Raw genomic sequence first — 19,993 nt, 5'->3', positions numbered from 1 at the left:
TGTGAGGAAATACTTTTGCAGCATAATCTTTCCTATCTGGGCAAGGGGCTCTTTTCTTTATGTGTCCCACTAATTCTGCTCCTTGCCAACCCCAATGAGATATAGTAGAATGGAGATCTCAATTCTCCAAGAGAAACAAATTCAGATTTCTCATCAATGTTGTGGGGCCAAAATAGTAGAACAGGTTAAAAATTATAAGCACATGGGGCCAGAAACATAGTGTAGTGGATAAGGCACTTGTCTTGCATGTAGCCAACCCAGGTTTGATTCATGGCACCTTATATGGTTCCCAATGACTTTCCAGGGTTGATCCCTGAATACAGAACCAGGAGTAAGGTCAGCTAGGTGTGGCCCCAAACACAAACAAACAAAAGTTTTGAATTTGTTTCCAATCTAATGGCGCCTTGCATGGGTTTTAAGTGAGACAGTGAGACGGCACAAAGATGGAAGGAGTGACTTCTGGATCAAAACATGCCTGAGCAGTTTTTCTCTCTTCCAGCCTCACTCAATGACAGAAATGCCACGGGAGGTAAGATGTCCCTTGTATGTCTTCTCTGAAACTTTTTATTTCATTTCTTAAGGGAGCGAGAGATTGATGAGAGGGTAGGGCTTTTGCCTTGCAAGCAGCCAATCCAGATTCAACCTCTGGCACTCTTTATGGCCCTCTGAGCACTGTCAGGAGTGAATCCTGAATGCAGAGCCAAGAGAACTAACAGGTGTGGATGAAAAATAAAAAATTGGGGCCGGAGAGATAGCATGGAGGTAAGGCGTTTGCCTTTCATGCAGGAGGTCATCGGTTCGAATCCCGGCATCCCATATGGTCCCCCGTGCCTGCCAGGAGCAATTTCTGAGCATGGAGCCAGGAATAACCCCTGAGCACTGCCGGGTGTGACCCAAAAACCACAAAAAAAAAAAAAAAAAAGAAAAAGAAAAAGAAAAAGAAAAAATTAGAATGGAGGGGCTGGAGAGATATCACAGTGATAGGGCATTTGCCTTGCACGAAGCCAATCCAGGACAGAAGGGTGGTTCAAATCCCAGCATCCCATATGGTCCCTGTGTCTGCCAGGGGCGATTTCTGAGCACAGAGCCAGGAGTAAAACCCCTGAGCACCACCAAGGGCGATTTCTGAGCACAGAGCCAGGAGTAAAACCCCTGAGCACCACTAGGTGTGACCCAAAAACAAAAAAAAAAAAATCAGCCGGGCGGTGGCGCTGGAGGTAAGGTGCCTGCCTTGCCTGCGCTAGCCTAGGACGGACCGCGGTTCGATCCCCCGGCGTCCCATATGGTCCCCCAAGAAGCCAGGAGCAACTTCTGAGCGCATAGCCAGGAGTAACCCCTGAGCGTCACAGGGTGTGGCCCAAAAACCAAAAAAAAAAAAAAAAAAAAAAAAATCAGAATGGAGGTTTTCAATGGCAGGGCCTCTAAGAGTCCTGGGGGATGCCCTTAACCAGCCCCAGGTCCCATCTCCCCCTCTCTTCTGAGGTGCCTTTGCCTTGTATTATGCTTCTCTAGTTTTTCTTTTTTGTCTTGGACTTCCACAGATTGCCGGGATGAGAAATTCGCTTGCACAAGACTTTACTCTGTGCATCGGCCTGTCAAACAGTGCATCCACCCTGAGTTATGCTTCACCAGGTAAGGACCCTGGAACAGTCTGCACATACCCTCCAGGCTGCTGTCTCTGGATCTGACACTGCAGAACAGAACTGGAATTCCATTCTCCGGGGTAACAGAAGTGCCCTGTGATTCCTTATTCAACAGACATGCCAGAAGGAAAAGCCAGAGGAAGAACTTGGCTCACTTAGGCTTGATGCAGAAGGTGGGGCGGCGCATGGGGACAGAGTATACATGAGGAATCATCAGAAGCTGGATTAATAATAATACCATTCAGTCCATCCCGAGGCAAGGACCTTGGATGTAGCACAGTGGTTAGAGCCTGGGTTGTGAGACCTGGGTTTCGATCTTAACAAAACAGAACAAAAGGCTGGGGACAGGGCATGAGGAAGTAAGAAGACAATCCCAGCCTACTTCTTTCCCAGAGGTTTTCTTCTGTCTCTTTCCTAAATGTTTCAATGTTTTTCTGGCAGTTTGCGCCGCATGTACATCATTAACAAGGAAATCTGCTCTCGACTTGTCTGCAAAGAGCATGAGGCTATGAAAGGTGAGGTGAGGTCTGTACTTGGAGCAGGGCAGGGGATTGATTGACCAGAAACGCAAGCTCTGGCCCAAGGATCCCCCTTCACTTGTATCAACAAGTCACCCCAGATAAATATTCTGAAGAAAACAATATAGATGGCTTACAAAAATAATCCAAGGAAAAGTACCCCATTGTTTCCCAACTGGACCAAAATCTCCTTTGCATAAACAGAAATTTCTGGAGGCCCTGCCAAATCTCAGGTTCTAGACAGTCTATCAGTTCAGTCATAATGATAGACTAGTCAGCAGCAGTTTTTAATCTCTACAAAAACCAAACATTCACTACAATAGACACACACAATTACACAGGAACATAAACACTCACACTTATACAGATATGTATACACAGATGCACAGCATATGCACATAGATATGTATGCACATAGCTCCCTTTATTGTTTGATTTTGGAGTAACCTCAGGGGTTACTCTTGGCTCTGCACTCAGAAATCACCCCTAGCAGGCTGGGGGCCCATATAGGATGTCAGGAATCAAACTGAGTCCCTCCCGGGTTGGCCACATGTAAAGCAAATGCCCTACCGCTGGGCTTTTTCTCCAGTCCCTTTTTTTTTTTTTTTGGTTATTTATAACTGGTGATGTTTAGGGTTTACTCCTGACTCTATGCTCAGGAATCACTTCTGGCAAATCCGATACAGGAACCATATGGGATGTGGAGGCTCAAACCAGGTCAAACCCAGTTCAGGTCAGCAAAAGCAAACATCCTACCTGTTGTGCTATCACTCCAGACCCTCTTAACTACCTTTTTTTGTGTTGTTTTTTGGGTCACACCCAGAGGTGCTCAGGGATAGCTCCTGGCAGGCACGGGGGGACCATATGGGACACCGGGATTCGAACCAACCACCTTTGGTCCTGGATCAGCTGCTTGCAAGGCAAACGCCACTATGCTATTTTCTCTGGGCCCATTATCCACAGCTAGTAATGCTTGGATAGGACCTAGAAACATATACAGATTGTAATGTGCTCTGTTCTGAAATGTCCCACCAGTTCCACTCAACCACCCTTCCAGGAACCCAACATTTACATGGCTTACTGTGAAATTGCGTCCCTAGAGGAAGGTAGAGAAACAGGGTCCCCACCCCCACCCCCGTGTGTGTTCATGTATCCTTCGAGTGGTGCTGGGGTAAAAAAACACTTTGCACCTTCCCCAGGGCCAGCCCCGAGTACTGACTGTGGCTGCTGAGGGTACCACATGAGCAGCCACTTCTGACTCAGAGCCCGCCTGGCGCTGAGTCCTGAGTCAAACCTGTAGTGAACTTTGCAGAAGGAAACTGGGGGCTTGCCCCCCTGGACTCTGGACAAGCCACCTGCAAGGGAAGCACCTTGAGAGTGAATATGAATATTTGGACTCGAGGTACTTGTTAATTGTCATGTGGATTGTCCTCAAGTCAGATCTTGGCACAGTGCAAACACTGAATTCTAGATTGAAAGAAGGAATCTCTTTTATAATTCTTTTTATTTTTATTTATTTTTATTTTTTGAGTCACACCTTGCAGCTCTCAGGAGTCACTCCTGGCTCTATGCTCAGAAATCGCCCCTGGCAGGCATGGGGGGGACCATATGGGATGCCGGAACTCGAACCACCGTCCTTCTGCATGGAAGGCAAACGCCTTACCTCCATGCTATCTCGCAGGCCCCTAATTCTTCTTCTTCTTTTTCTTTTTTGGTATTGAATATGCCCTGGATAAAAGAGTTAGGGTGAGGGCAGAGAGATAGCATGGAAGTAGGGCATTTGCCTTGCATGCAGAAGGACAGTGGTTTGAATCCCAGCATCCCATATGGTCCTCTGAGCCTGCCAGGAGCGATTTCTTTCTTTCTTTTTTTCTTTTTGGTTTATGGGCCACACCCGGTGGTGCTCAGGGGTTACTCCTGGCTGTCTGCTCAGGAATAGCTCCTGGCAGGCATGGGGGGACCATATGGGACACCAGGATTCGAACCAACCACCTTTGGTCCTGGATCGGCTGCTTGCAAGGCAAAAGCCACTGTGCTATCTCTCTGGGCCTGCCAGGAGTGATTTCTTAGCAGAGAGCCAGGAGTAATTCCTGAGTGCTGCTGGGTGTAACCCCCCCCCCCAAAAAAAAAAGAGTTAGATGGGCCCAGAGCAAGAGTGGGTAGATAGTGGGTAGCACAGTTGCATGCAAGTGACCCAGGTTCAATCCCCAGCATCCTATATGGTCTGCTGAGCACTCCAGGAGTAATTCCTGAGTGCAGAGACAGAAGTAACCCTGAGCACTGCCAGGTCTGGCCCGATCCCTCCACCCCACCCAAAAAAAATATTGGTAGAAATCGCTGTAAAAGAAGCTTCTATTGATGACATGTGCAAAGCATTTTTAAGGAGTTTGGGAATAGGGGATATACCCAGCTGTGAGTATATTCAGGGTTTACTCTTGGTTCTGCACCATGGGATTTCTTGTGGTGGGGTCCAGGGGACCATATGAGGTACAGCAGATTGCTCCCAGGTTTGCTGTATGTAAGGCAAGCATCATCCCCACAATTCTATCTCCTGTTCTATGCTAGGCACTTTGCATACATTATTTCATGGGTTTCCCTCGTCTGTTGAGGCAGGTATTTTTAATGCTATTTACAGTAGGCTCAGAAGAAATAAGAAACTTTCTAGTAAATGATCAATGGCACAGAAATCTGATCTCTCCTCGGCCTCACACTCCTGTCTCCTTTAACTCCTTGGCAGGGCTAAGAGGACAAAGGACAAAGAGCATGCTATGCCTTTGTCTTTGCATGTGGAAGGCATGCAAAGGTTCTATCCCCAGCACCACCATGTATGGCCTTAGAAAAAGAAAGAAAAAAGAATATAGTTTTTTTTTTTAAACCTAAGTCCTGGGGCCGGAGAGATAGCATGGAGATAATGTGTTTGCCTTGCATGCGGAAGGTCGGTGGTTCGAATCCCAGCATCCCATATGGTCCCCCGAGTCTGCCAGGAGCGATTTCTGAGCATAGAGCCAGGAGTAATCCCTGAGCACTGCCAGGTGTAACCCAAAAACCAAAACAAACAAACAAACAAAAAAAAAACAAAAATTAAGTTCTTGCTATTCCCCCGCATTCTCATCCTTCCTGGTCTGACTCGTAGATGAAATCTGCCGCCAGATGGCTGGTCTCCCACCCAGAAGACTCCGTCGCTCCAACTACTTCCGACTGCCTCCCTGTGAAGATGTGGACTTGCAGAGACCTGGTGGCTTGTGATCCCAGAAGAGGAAAGGAAAGTGGTATGGGTGGGAGGAAGAGAATAAGTAGCCACCTCCTGCTTTTCCAAACAACATCAGCCAAACTGTAGCCATTACTAGTTCTTTGCCCTGTCTTGCTTTTGCCTCTATTCCTTGACTTTTGGCCCAGACTGATAACAAAGTCTATTGCTTAATTTTGCTGTTACCTGGTACCCTGGACTTAATAGATAAAGGGCAACCATGTGGCTTATTTGCAAACACTTCACTTACCATTTCAAGAGAATAAATTTTAGGTGCTATTTACTCTTGAGTCTGTTTGCATGGATTCTAGGCTGAAAGAAGCATCTTGTCTCTCTTGGCCAGATGTTTCACTAGACTGATTTTTCTTTTCTTCTTCATGTTGACTGGACTTTCTGAACATCTGCCTGTCTGCTCCCTTTTTATGAGGACCATCCTTTTTGTAGTCCTAGAAAATTCTCCATCCAGAGCTAAACAAGTGTTAGACGGGGCAGTCCTCTTGGTAATCTATAAAGAACCAAAATATTTTCTACTAAACTCAAGAGACCAAAGTTGGCTAGCGAGGAGAATACCAGACAGGAGCTTAAGTCTACGTTCACTTTTCCAAGTAGGATCAAAAGGCAAGTCTTGGGCTCTAGAGTTAACACAGCTGAGTTAGGCTCCATCCCTGGCACTGCGTATACTCTCTTCCACCATGAATGACTCCTGAGCAGAGCAAGGAGTAAGTCATAACTAAGGTCAGTCAAGTGAGGCCCCAAACCCCTCAAATTAGCAAATTATACTTACTCCTTTAAGGTACAAAGACGACTAAACTGTCACTACAAGTAATAAACAGGGGGAGATAATACAAGAGCTAACCAAAGGTTAAGGTGTTTTCCTTGCACACTGCTGGTCATGGTCCCGTGAGCACCTCTCCTTTATACAGTATAACTTCCATGTACCAGTGGATGTGACCACCAAGCCCCAAATATCTCCCTTCATCCAAATAGGATTATTAAATTGAATTATTAAATTAAATTGAATTATTAATTTAATTAATTATTAATTAAATTGAATTATTAAATTTCCTTGAGTTGATGGTATTTCTTCCATGCTAACCACTGAGATTACTATGCAAATGAATTCAGGAAAACCTGATTTAGGAAGCTCACCCCCATAGGCACTGACCCCCATAGTCAGATAGGAACTAACTCAATAGGCAGGTAGAATGATTTCTAGAAAAGAGTCAAAGAAATACAATCTACAAAAGCCCACATTCTCTTCCTGAGCCTCTGTCAGGCCCTGGTATGACCATTACTCAAAACTTCAGACTGGGGAGATAATATAGCCACAGACCAGGCTGGCCCTGCTTCTGGTACCCCAGCAATGCCAGGAGCAATCCTTGGGCACAGAACTAAAAGTAAACCCTGAACACCATTGGTTGTGGCTCAAAAATAAAAACAAAAACTTTAATATTGGAGAAAGAATCCCCAAGCAGTGTCTAGGAGGCATGCTGTTTCTTGGTTAATTAGGCCTTCAGATCAATGTCAGGATTGAGGCTATGATACTAATAAAGCCCTGTCGCTGCCCCAGGCTACCCTGCAGATGTAGGAGCTGCACCCATCTATGTTCAAGGGACCACACGGTGGAGGCATCGATATGCCTCAGTCTCTGTACAATCTCCCCAGCTCTAAATTCATTTTGAGAATAACATAAAACTGAGCAGAGAGCCAGGAGTCACCCCTGAGAGCTGCCGGGTGTGGCCCAAAAACAAAAAACAAAAACAAAAACAAAAAAAAAAAAGGAAAAGCAACACACCAGATAAATAGAACCCAGATCCCAGTGTTAACAAGCTTATGGGTCGATGCATTCTTTCCTCTGAATAACAACAATTTTCTTAAGAAGCCAATGAAATTCAAACAGGAACTTGGGGACTTTGACACAAGCTACATATTTCAGGGCTAGAAGATTCTGAAGGGTTAAGAGTTTTTTCATATTGCTGGGGGGTGGGGTAGGATCTGCCCAAATGAAGATCAAGCTCTTGCTGTTTAGAAGCAATTAATGTAATAGGATTTGCACACTTAAAGAGAAATGCTAGGAAAAAAAAAAAACCCAGGCATGGAATCTCTGCTTCACTGCTTCTAGAAGGAAGTAAATATGTAAAGTTATAAATATACATGGTAGCCAGTGTGGAGAAATCTGATAAATAGAAAGACTGAAGAAGCACTTGTAGAATCTATTCTTGGCGCTAGAGAGATAGCATGGAAGTAAGACCTTGCAAGCAGAAGGACGGTGGTTTGAATCCCGGCATCCCATATGGTCCCCAAGCTACCAGGAGTGATTTCTGAGCATAGAGCCAGGAGTAACCCCTGAGCATTGCTGGGTGTGACCCAAAAACCAAAAAGAAAGAAAGAAAAAAAAAAAAGAATCTATTCTTGGGGCCGGAGAGATAGCATGGAGGTAAGGCATTTGCCTTGCATGCAGAAGGACAGTGTTTCGAATCCTGAAATCCCATATGGTCCCCTGAGCCTGTCAGGAGTGATTTCTGAGCGTAGAGCCAGGAGTGGCCCCTGAGCGCCGCCCCTGTGACCCAAAAAACAAACAAAAAAGAATCTATTCTTGAGGGCCAGAGCAGTGGCACAAACGGTAGGACATCAGCAATGCAAGCACTAACCTAGGGCAGACCACGGTTCGATCCCCTGGTGTCCCATGTGGTTCCCCAAACCAGGAGTGATTTTGGAGTGCATAGCCAGGAGTAACCACTGAGAATCACAGGGTGTGGCCAAAAATCCCCCCAAAAAACAGGGCCGGCACGCCTTGCCAGCGCTAGCCTAGGACGGACCGTGGTTCTATTCCCAGGCGTCCCATATGGTCCCCCAAGCCAGGAGCGACTTCTGAGTGTAGAGCCAGGAGTAACCCCTGAGCGTCAACGGGTGTGACCAAAAATCAACTAACCAACCAACCAACCAAACAAACAAACAAACAAAAATCTGTTCTTGAACTTGCCCCTTCTTACAGCACATTGATTAATTCCCACCACCCAAAGGCACTGCTTCTCCTTCGACTGTATATATTGCAAATGAGACCTTTTCCAAGGAACTTCCCAACACAAACACATTTCCTTTTTTGGAAGAGACTGGCTGGTCTAGCTATTTCTTTTTCTCTCTGAATACATGCTTTTATTCACCACTGCAAATGGAAAAACTGAAACTCCAATTTCTCTGTTCCACCATGCCCCCACTGCATCAAAGATTCTCCAACCAACTCCATCCACCTGAAAATGTCTTTTTCATTCTGCATTATTAAGACCTGGAGAAGTGATGTTTCAGGTTTGATTTTCACATTCGCCAGAATCAGATGCCTGTGTTTTTGGCATTCCAGATTACCCTTCAATCCTAAAGAGTTCTTCTGGAGCAGAGGAGATAGAACAGTATGGTGGGGGGGGGGGGGGGAGAGCACTTGCCCTGCACACAGCCAGCCTAGGTTTGATCTCTCAAACTCAATATGGTTCTCTGAGCCCTGCCAGGAGTCATTCCTAAGTGCAGAGCCAAGAGAAACCCCTAAGGACTGCCAGGGAGGTCCAAAAACAAAACAAAATTCAGGACCAGAGTGATTATAGCACAGTGGATAAGAAGCTTGCCTTGAAGGCAGCCGACCAGGGCTGTTGGATTCCTCAGCTTCCCAGGAGTAATTCCTGAGTGCAGAGCCAGGAGTAAGTCTGAGTACCGCCAGATGTGACCCAATTCTCCTTTACCCTCTACCCCTTCCCAGAAAAAAAAAAAAAGAAATTCTTCCCTACTTAAAATTTGAGGATAGTGGGGCCAGAGAGATAGCATGGAGGTAAGTCATTTGCCTTGCATGCAGAAGGTCATTTGTTAGAATCCCGGCATCCCATATGGTCCCCTGGGCTTACCAGGAGTGATTTCTGAGTGTAGATCCAGGAGTAATCAACCCCTGAGTGCTGGCCGGGTGTGACCCCCCCCCCCAAAAAAAAAAGGTTTTACAAACTAGGACTGGAGCAATAGCATAGTGGGTAGGATGTTTGCCATGCACACTGCCAACTGTTCAATCCCCAGCATCCATAGAATCCATAGGATCCCACAAGGCTGCCAGTTGCTTGAAGAGCCAGAAAGTAACCCCAGCACTGCTGAGTGTGATTTCAAAAAAATAAAAGAGTGGGGCTGGAAAGATAGCACAGTGGTGGGGCATTTGCCTTGCATGCAGCTGACCAGGGAAGAACCCAGTTGGGTACCCATCACCCTATGTGGTCCTCCAGCCTGCCGGGGCGATTTCTGAATGCAGAGCCAGGAGTAATCCCTGAGTGCCACTGGGTGTAGACCAGAAACAAATCAATCAATTTATTAATAAACAAATAAATAAATAAATAAAGCGGCCAGAGAGATAGCACAGTGGTAAGGCATTTGCCTTGCATGCAGAAGGATGGTGATTCGAATCCTGGCATCCCATATGGTCCCCCAAACCTGCCGGGGGTGATTCCTGAGCATAGAGCCAGGAGTAGCCCCTGAGTGCTGCCGGGTATGAACCCCCCACAAAAATAAATAAATAAATAAATACATAAAGTTTAAAAAAATAAAAGAGGGGCCCGGAGAGATAACACAGCGGTGTTTGCCTTGCAAGCAGCCGATCCAGGACCAAAGGTGGTTGGTTCGAATCCCGGTGTCCCATATGGTCCCCCGTGCCTGCCAGGAGCTATTTCTGAGCAGACAGCCAGGAGTAACCCCTGAGCATCGCCGGGTGTGGCCCAAAAACCAAAAATAAAATAAAATAAAATAAAAGAAGTCTGAGCTCCATTCCAAGGCCCTGGCAGGAGTGAGCAGTGAATCTGGACTAGCCTCTGAACCCTGCAGGCCAGTCCAGACACACCAGATTGATACAGACACAAATGTACACAAAAGCAAGTCAGGAAGATTCCAAGTCAGTTTCTAGAGATATGTTCTGGTCTAGCTTCCTACCCTGGGTGTTCTTTCCTTATTACTTGCCAAATTCTTTTCACCTCTGCTTGTTTTCCCTTTGCCCACTGCTAAGGTCCTTGAGGTTCCGGTTTGGATTCCCCTTTCACTCTCTTCTCTCTCCCTGAATGAACCAAATCTGGAAAGTCGAGGGTGCACACACATACATTACTCTGTAAGAGTTCTGCGTCCACTTTCTCGAGGTGTTTTTTTGACTCACAGGCAGATGGTGCAAACCCCAGCTGGCAACCCTACTTCTAACCTTACTAAAAATCAATTCCAAGGAGCTCTAGCAGTTACCAGCCACAAGCTCCACCCTCCCCGACTATAGTGGGTCTGGGCTACGGTTTGAGCCTGAAACAAATCAGTCTACCTGGGAGAAGGTGCAAGTAAGCAGCAAGAGAGCAATCTGAGAGCAAAAACAAAGCTAGAGGAGGAAGGTGGAAGGATGGAGTTACAGGCTAGGAGAGAGCTGACATGAGAAGATGGGAATTTTCACAGTGCTTGGAGGAAGGGAAAACATGGCATGATGGTACTCAACAAGGAACCTTCCACAGAGGTCCTGAGAGATCTGAAGTAGCAGGTACACTTGAAGTACTGAAGACATGAAATGTCTTTGGAGTTTTCTTGACTCCAGGAGGCAAAGGTTGAGCTAAAAAACAGCACACACCACTGAAAACGCACATGCCTGCATGCACATTTTTCAAGAAACAACCACACACCAGAGAAAGTGATTTGTTGAGCTTCTCTGTGGTAAAGAGAGGAACAGGTGGTGAGATCTTTTTGCTGATTAAAAAAAAAAAACAGAAAACAAAAAACAACCACTCAACCAGAATCAGAAGTAGCAGTCAGACGACAATTTCTGGGCAGACCCCAAGCTGGAAAAAGCAAGTATTTATATAAATAGAGGTGCAGAAGCCATAGCTTCCTGTTGACAAATCAAGCTTCATTTCACTTCAAACCTTTTTTTAATAGATGATAATGGACATTTTTTCCCTTCAATTGGCCTAATTTCCCTAACCCAAGATTATGATCTTTTTTTTTTTTTTTTTTTTTTTGGTTTTTGGGCCACACCCGGTGACGCTCAGGGGTTACTCCTGGCTATGCGCTCAGAAGTCACTCCTGGCTTGGGGGACCATATGGGACGCCGGGGGATCGAACCTCTGTCCGTCCTAGGCTAGCGCAGGCAAGGCAGGCACCTTACCTTTAGCGCCACCGCCCGGCCCCAGATTATGATCTTTTAACACTTTTCTGGCCATACCCAGCTATGCTTGGGGGTTAATACTCCTATTGGTGCTCGATGGACCATATGGGATGCTGGGGATTGAACCTGGGTTGGCTGAGTGCAAGGCAAGTGCCCCACACCACCATCCTGTCTCTGATGGGTTTTTTCTCTCCCTTATCCTATCACAGTGTCGAACAGTTTATGGAATACATTATTATAATTTGAGGCCACACTGGGCAGAGCTCTGGGATGTTATTATATATCTAACTCTGCTCAGGGTTTACTTTTAGTCAGCCTCGGAACTAGATGCAGTACCAATAATCCATCCTGGGTCAGCCACATACAAGGCAAGTGTTTTACTCGTTGTACCATCTCTCTGGCCCTGGTACACATAATAAAAACGTTTATCTTACAATTTTTGTTTGTTTGTTTTTGGGTCACACCCGCAGCACTCAGGGGTTACTCCTGGCTCTGAGCTAAGAAATCACCCCTGGCAGGCTCAGGGGACTGTATGGGATGCCAGGATTCAAATCACCATCCATCTGCATGCAAGGCAAACGCCCTTCAGCCGCACCTGGCTGTGCTCAGAGATCACTCTTGGTGGGGGCACCAGGATCAGCCACATTCAAAGCATTCTCCCACTGCACAATTGCTCTGGGCTTTATTTTATTTTGGGCATCCCATACTCCACTGGAATTACTCAGGAATTATTGCTAAAGGTGCTCAGGGGATGGCATGCTAGAGATCAAACCCAGGTTGGCCGTATGCAAGGGAAGCACTACAGTGCCTCTGCAGCCTCTTACCTTTATTTGTTTCTAAACACCCCAAAAGAAAACCCCATCCTGCCTTCTACTCTTGAGCAATCATTAGTTGGATTTTTAGCTCCTCGGGTTTATATCAAATTTGAAAATGACAAATACATGAGCTCAAAGGCTCTGAGGCCCATCTATGAATCACTCATCATGGACACTATCCAAGCTCACTTGTCCATAGGGAAAACTTGACTTTCACAAGTTGTCCTTGGGCCAGAGCGACAGCACTGGGAGCGGCTTGCCTTGCATGCAGCCAAAAGGGGTTCAAACCTGGGTAAACCATATGGTACCCTGAGCCTGCCAGGAGTGATTCCTGAGCACAGAGCAAGGAATAACCCCTGAGCACACTGGGTTCGGCCCAAAAATTTAAAAAGAAAGAAAGGAAGGAAGGAAGGAAAAAAGGAAGGAAGGAAGGAAGGAAGGAAAGAAGGAAAGAAGGAAGGAAGGAAGGAAGGAAGGAAGGAAGGAAGGAAGGAAGGAAGGAAGGAAGGAAGGAAGGAAGGAAGGAAGAAAGAAAGAAACAACACAATAGAGTATTTCCCATATAATGGGCAAGGTGCTGAGTCTTTTTTTTTTTTTTCACTCTGTCCTTAACTATCCTGAAAATGGTAGTTTGAATTGAGCCTCAGTATTCATGATCTAAAAACTGGGCTAATAGCCACTACCTGGTGGATGAATAAAGATCTACACACACTACAGACTAGATAATAGCACTAATTAGTTTGTTTATAGTGAGCACAAACTAGGAACCATGCTGCCATGCAATAGACTTAAACCAGCAGTGGAGACAATTCAAGTCTTTTTGGGCTTATTTACAAAGACTAACTTTCCCGGGCCAGAGCCAGAATACAGCTGGTAGAGTTGTTTGCCTTGTGCATGGCCAAACTGGGTTTGATCTCCCTGGCATCCCATATGGTCCCCTCAGTACCTGAGTACTGAGTACCTGAGTACAGAGTCAGGGTTATCCCTGAGTGTCGCCAGGTATGGCCCAAAAATGAAAACCAAAACCAAAACCTAAGAAGCTACTTTTCCCTGCTCCCTTATAGTTTCTCATGTGCGCATGAGCCAAAAGCATCTTTATGTTGTTGTTGTTTTTAGCTTTTGATGTGGAGGGCCTACACCGAGTGGTGCTCAGAGATTTCTCCTGGATCTGAGCTCAGAATTCGCTCCTCACAGGTTTGGGGGACCATATGGGATGCCGGGGATTGAACACAGGTCCATCCTGATTGGACATGTGCAAGGTAAACACTCTACCATTGTACTATCACTTCAGTCCCCACAAAGCATCTTTAGTTAATTTTTCTATCATAAGGGCCAGAGAGATAGTACAGTGGGTTAGTCACCTGCCTTGCACAGTCAACCTAGCTGGATTCAATCCTTGGCATGTCATGTAGTCCCCTGAACCTCACCAGGAGTGAACCATGACTGCAGAGGACTACGCCCTGTGAAGGTACTGGGTATACCTCTCCCAAAAGCCCCTCGAAATTTCCCAGTAGTTTATTTTTCTTGTCAGTTTTATACTCAGAATTCCATATGGTCCCCAAGCATTGTCAGGAATAAAACCTAAATGCAGAGTCAGTAGTAACCCCAGAGCACTAGTAGATGTGGCCCTCAAAACAAACAACAACAATAAATTCTCTTCAGAAATGATGATTTTTCTTTAGTCCTTTACTCAAAGGTTCTACTGAGGCTTTTGATGAATGTATGTTTAGTGTTCGACCTCACTGAGTCTGAGGCAGCTGTAGCAGAGGTTAAGTGAGTAATTTCTGACTGTCCTTCATTCCCACCCTCAGAGAAAAACAATACCATGACTGGTGGTCGCAAAGTGAGAAAAACAAACTTTGGGAAATGCAGAAGTTGAAGCACTCCAAAAACCACAGGTACCCACACAAACTCCTTTTTAGGCTCTTTAAAAAACAACCCAGTATCATATTGAACAAACTACCTGGTTTCCACAAATAGCCACTGGAGAGTCATTGTGGGAGCACCTTGACTCTCAGACACAGGAATGTACCCCAGAATTCCCAAGGCACGGGGCCTCTCTGGCCCACACTGTGGACCTAGTCAAACTCTGCCAAACCTGTGCATCTCAACATGAAAAGTCACAAGACTGGCATCCAGATGTCCAGAGGTTGATTTTCTGATGCATATTTGGTTAAGAATAAAACTAAGCCAGTTATGCTGTGGTTTTTCAAGAGAAGTTGATCAGTAGAGAAAATCATGAGTAAGGAAAATAACTTAAAAGGGGGGGGGGTGGAAGCTGAATAAAACCCCAGCAAGTTTTTTTTTCTTCATATCACTGATAATTGCAAATCTCCAAGATTGGGGCCGGGCGGTGGCGCTGGAGGTAAGGTGCCTGCCTCGCCTGCGCTAGCCTAGGACGGACCGCGGTTCGATCCCCCGGCGTCCCATATGGTCCCCCAAGAAGCCAGGAGCAACTTCTGAGCGCGTAGCCAGGAGTAACCCCTGAGCGTCACAGGGTGTGGCCCAAAAACCAAAAAAAAAAAAAAAAAAAAAAATCTCCAAGATTAAGGGAAGTATCTCAGGGCCAGAACCATAGTACAATGGATCTATGTTGACAACCTAAATTCCATCCCCACCATCCCACCTTGTCTCCCTCCAAGTACTGTCAGGAATGATTTCCTGAATGTAGTACCAGGAGTTAAACCCTGAACACTGCAGGGTGTGGGCCCCACACAAATTAAATAAAGTAGCATTTTAAAGCTGCTGCATGCTGCCCTGGAAAGACAGGTTTTAGAAAAATTACTGTTCATGTGGCCAGAGAGATAGCACAGCAGTAGGGCATTTGCCTTGCACACAGCTGAGCCAGGACTGATGGTGATTTGATTACTGGCATTCCATATAATCCCCTGTGCCTGCCAGGGGTGGATTTCTGAGCAGAGCCAGGAGTGACCCCTGAGCACCGCGGGGTGTGACCCAAAACCCAAAAAGAAATTACTGTTCGCTAATATTAAGACAACTGTGCCCTTGGGGCCGGGCGGTGGCGCTAAAGGTAAGGTGCCTGCCTTGCCTGCGCTAGCCTTGAACGGACAGCGGTTCGATCCCCCGGTGTCCCATATGGTCCCCCAAGCCAGGAGTGACTTCTGAGCGCATAGCCAGGAGTAACCCCTGAGCGTTACCGGGTGTGGCCCAAAAACCAAAAAAAAAAAAAAAAAAAAGACAACTGTGCCCTTCTCATAGCTTATCTTCTAGCCAGCCAGTAATGCAGGCTACTTGATCCGTGATTTTATTATAAAGTCTTCTGCCAGAAATCTCTATGAAATAGGGATAACATCAATTCAATGAGTCAGAGATGGATAAGGCACTTGCCTTGCACATGGCTAACTCGGGTTTAATCTCTAGCACGGCATATGGTCCCCTACTACCAGTACCCGACCAGTACCAGGAATGACTAAGTGCAGAGCTGGGGGTAAGACATGAACACTTCAGGTGATACACACACACACACACTCACACACACACACACACACACACACACACACACACACACACGCACGCACGCACGCACACAGGCATGCATGCACACATAATAAGCAAAGATCTATTATCATTGTTTTTTTTTGAGCCATCTCTCAAATCAAATTGAGTAAGTCATAGTTGCTTAATAAAACACAGCTCCAGAGTCTTGCCTTGGCTCTAATTGTCCCTGCCACCTGAAGCCAAGACAAAATGTATTGTGAAACACATACCACCTAACCCATGTCTTTCTGAAGCATATAGGGCCTAGCCCATGCTTTTGTGAGCAAATACCACCGATCCCAGGCCTTTTCATTCAGACACAGTAGCTGAATAGGATATCAGAATTACTATTCTGGGAGAGTTCTTCCCAGCTGTTGTTTTTACGTTTGCTTTGTTTTAGGGTCACAGCCAGCAGTGCTCAGAGTTTACTCCGGGCCATGCACTCAGGAATCACTCCTGACAGTGCTCAGGGATGTTAGGGATCGGGTGCTAGGGATAGAACTCAGATCAGCTGCATGCAAGGCAAGTGTGCTATCTGCTGTGCTATCAGTATGGCCATCCTGTCCCATATTTGAAAGGAATTGACTTTGTTTCAACTTCTGTCAGGAATCCTGTTTTCTACTAATAAACTTAATAACTTCCACAAGGTCTCCACCAGACTATACCTGAAGCTTGAGATGGTATGAATCTATTGATTCTCTTCCTCCTGTGAAATCCTGATACAAGGTCTGGGATCCAAACTCAGGAAGGGGGGCTGGAGTGGTGACACTAGAGGTAAGGCATCTGCCTTGCAAATACTAGCCTATGACAAACCTTGGTTCATCCCCCGGTGTCCCATATGGTCCCCCCAAGACAGCAGCGATTTCTGAGTGCATAGCCAGAAGTAACACCTGAGCGTCAAATGGGTGTGCCTCCCCCACACCCCCCAAAAAAAAACACCTCAGGAGGTAGGATACACCACTGTTTGGGATGGTTTACTCAGCATCCATGTCCACTAAAGAGAACTATAGAAATCATTTCTTACACATTTTGTCCCTGATTAACTGTCCTATAAAGAAGAATAAGATAGGAGCCCGAGAGATAGTACAGCAGGTAGGATATTTGTTTGTCTTGCAGATGGCTGACTGGGGTCCAACCAAACATCCCAGTTGTTCCCTGAGCACTGCCAGGAGTGCTTGCTGAGTCTTGAAGAGCCAGGAGTAACCCTGAGCATTGCTAGGTGTGACCAAAAAAAAGGAGTACTATGGGGGCAGGAACGGTGGTGTAAGCGGTAGGGTGTTTGCCTTACATGCCCTAACCTAGGATGGACCTTGTTTCGATTCCCCGGCATCCCATATGGTCCCCTAAGCCAGGAGTGATTTCTGGGCGCATAGCCAGGAGTAGCCCCTGATGTCACAGAGTGTGTCCCAAAAAGCAAAAAAAAAAACAAAAACAAAAACAAAACAAAATAAAACAAAAACAAAAAACAAACAAAAACATAGGACTGAGATGCAGAAAGGCAGGAGAGATACAGATGGTAAGATGCTTGCCTAGCCTGTGGCTGGCACACCCCGATTCAACCCTGACATCCCATATCGTCCCCCAAGCCAACTAGAAATGATTTCTGAGTTCACAAACAAACAAAAAAACATAAAGAATAAATGTTGAGGGCCTGGAGAGATTGCACAGCGGCGTTTGCCTTGCAAGCAGCTGATCCAGGACCATAGGTGGTTGGTTTGAATCCCGGTGTCCCATATGGTCCCCCGTGTCTGCCAGGAGCTATTTCTAAGCAGATAGCCAGGAGTAACCCCTGAGCACCGCTGGGTGTGGCCCAAAAAAAAACAAAAAAAAAAAAAAAAAAACAAAAACAAAAACAAAAAAACAAGAATAAATGTTGAGGGGTTGGAGAGCTAATACAATAGATAGGGCACTTGCCAACCCAGGTTAGATCCCAGGTTCAATCCTGACACCATATGGTTTCCCAAACACCCCAGGAGTGATACCTGGGCACAGAACCAGGGGTAAACCCTGAGCACTGCTGGTTGTACCCTCTCCCCAAATTAAAGATAAAAGCTGTGCCCCTGATGGCCTAATCCCTCAAATTTATGTTACACCTGTAAGACTGAAATTTCTTTGGAACACTAACATGAAGCTATGTAAATGGATTGGCCAAAAGTGAGCATCGTCTACAAGAGAGTGAGAAATTCCCATGCTCAGTAATGACTTTTGTTTTCTATTGTAAATCATTTAAATATAAATGGTGTTTTCCCGAGGGCCACACCTGGTGATTGGGAAGGGGGAGGTGACAGGAGGAGGGAGGGCAGCATATAGTGGTTGGTGCTGAGGAAAAAGCTGCAAAGGATGAAATGCACCAAAAAGTCTTTTTGTTCTAAAGTCTCTTCAACGCCCTAAAGAGACAAATGAAGAAATGGTACCACATATGCAGGAAGCTTGCTGAAATGGAAACTGGGTTAACTTCAGGCAAGGCCAGATTCAATTCCAGACATCCCATATGGCCTCATACCAGTAGTGATTCATTCCTGAGTGTAGAGCCAGGAGGCAGCTCTGAGACTTCTGGCTGTGGTTTCAAACTCCCCACCCCTCCAAAAACAAAGCCCTAAACAAAACTATCAATTGCATGAAGAACTATATAATATTCAAAGCTAGCTTTTTGGGGTTTGGGGGCCACACCCAGCAGCACTTAGGGGTTACTCCTGGCTCTGTGCTCAGAAATCACTCCTGGCAGGCTCAGGGGACCACATGGGATGCTGGGAATCAAACCAAGTCCATTCTGGATGGGTTGGCCTCATGCAAGGCAAAATGCCTTACTACTGTGCTATCTCTCTGGCTCCAAAGCTAGCTTTTCCCCCTTATTTAGGCTTTGTTCTTCTCTTCTTGTGGGGTCATACCTGGTAATACTCTGGGGTTATTCCTGGTTCTACGCTCAGGAATTAATCCTGATGGTGCTGGGGGCTGGGGGGAGAACCATATGGGACCACTCCTGGCAGAGAGGGGGAAATCACACAAGGTGTCAGGGATCAACCTCGTGGCACCCTCATCACTCCAGCCCCTAAGTATATATAACATTTTATCCCTCTCTCTTCCCTTCATTCATTGTGGTGGTTGATGCTGCCATGACTGGGAGTCACACACAAGCCTGATTGTGGTGTTTGCTTGCAGTACCATATCAGGTGAAAGTTTTCATCTACTCAACTGAGGATTGACTGAGGTTTGCACCTCTTTCATAACTCACAATTTTTGGTTTTGGTGATGGCTGCAAGTCACAGTTCTTTTTTTTTTTTTTTTCATGGTGTTAACAGAAATCCCTCCTGGCAACCAGGGATCCCAGACAAGAGGCCTGCTTGGCCCACACATGGCACCAATGTGGGAAACCAGGGATGCTGAATTCACAAGTGGATGCTTCCAGAGCAGGAAACCCCTCATAGCTGTGCTAGCACTAAGTCATGGTGTGATGCCTCTGGGGTCCACGTATGTCAAACATGTATCTGTGTTTGTGAGAATCGTCTTTATATAGTCTGTGCAATGACCTCGAACCAAACTAAGGCAGCAGCAAATTAAAAAGCATGTCGGGAGGTGGGGGGGGGAAGCCCACTAGAAGTAATCCCTAAACACAGAGCCAGGAATGAGCCCTGAGGGCAGCCAGGTGTGGTCCTAAAAACAACAAGCAAACCAAAATTAGGCATGTGAATAGGCATCTGCCTCAGTTTCTTATTTAAGTTGGAACCAAGGATCACAATTTGAAACTATACAGACCTGGGGAGTTGCCCAAAGGATCGAGGCATGCATGGCATTGCCAGATAATAGAACTTATTCTCTTGCCCTTTGCTGTGGTGGAGGTATATACTTGGTTGTGAGCCTTGCACATGTGTTTCTAAGTCTTTTTTTCCTTTGGATGTGGAAGCTATAGTTAGCAATGCTCAAAGCTTATTCATTATTCTGAGCTGGCGTGAGAGGGGTCACTTCTAGGAGTCTGGGGGGCCATGTAATGCTGGGGATTTGGGTTTTTCCTGGAGGGAGGGGTCATACCTGGCAGTGTTCAGGGGTTACTCTGGGCTCTGAGCTCAGATATTGCTCCTGGCAGGCTCGGGGGACCCTATGTGATGTAGGGAATAGAACTGGGG

General features: G+C 46.1%; 1 protein-coding gene across 1 annotated transcript in view; it reads left to right on the top strand.

Moving 5' to 3' along the window:
* The window catches only part of MFAP5 (microfibril associated protein 5), a 43,534-nt gene extending 38,127 nt beyond the window's left edge, over nt 1–5,407 (top strand). Inside the window, exons 7-10 of the mRNA XM_049772512.1 lie at nt 500–529; nt 1,542–1,632; nt 2,085–2,158; nt 5,295–5,407. Coding sequence (XP_049628469.1) covers nt 500–529; nt 1,542–1,632; nt 2,085–2,158; nt 5,295–5,407 — 308 coding nt within the window. The remainder of the gene's footprint in view (nt 1–499; nt 530–1,541; nt 1,633–2,084; nt 2,159–5,294) is intronic.
* Nucleotides 5,408–19,993: the final 14,586 nt, after the last annotated feature.

Source organism: Suncus etruscus, chromosome 4 (genome assembly GCF_024139225.1).
Source record: "Suncus etruscus isolate mSunEtr1 chromosome 4, mSunEtr1.pri.cur, whole genome shotgun sequence".
Classification (NCBI taxonomy): Eukaryota; Metazoa; Chordata; class Mammalia; order Eulipotyphla; family Soricidae; genus Suncus; species Suncus etruscus.
This window is presented reverse-complemented; position numbering and strand designations above follow the sequence as displayed.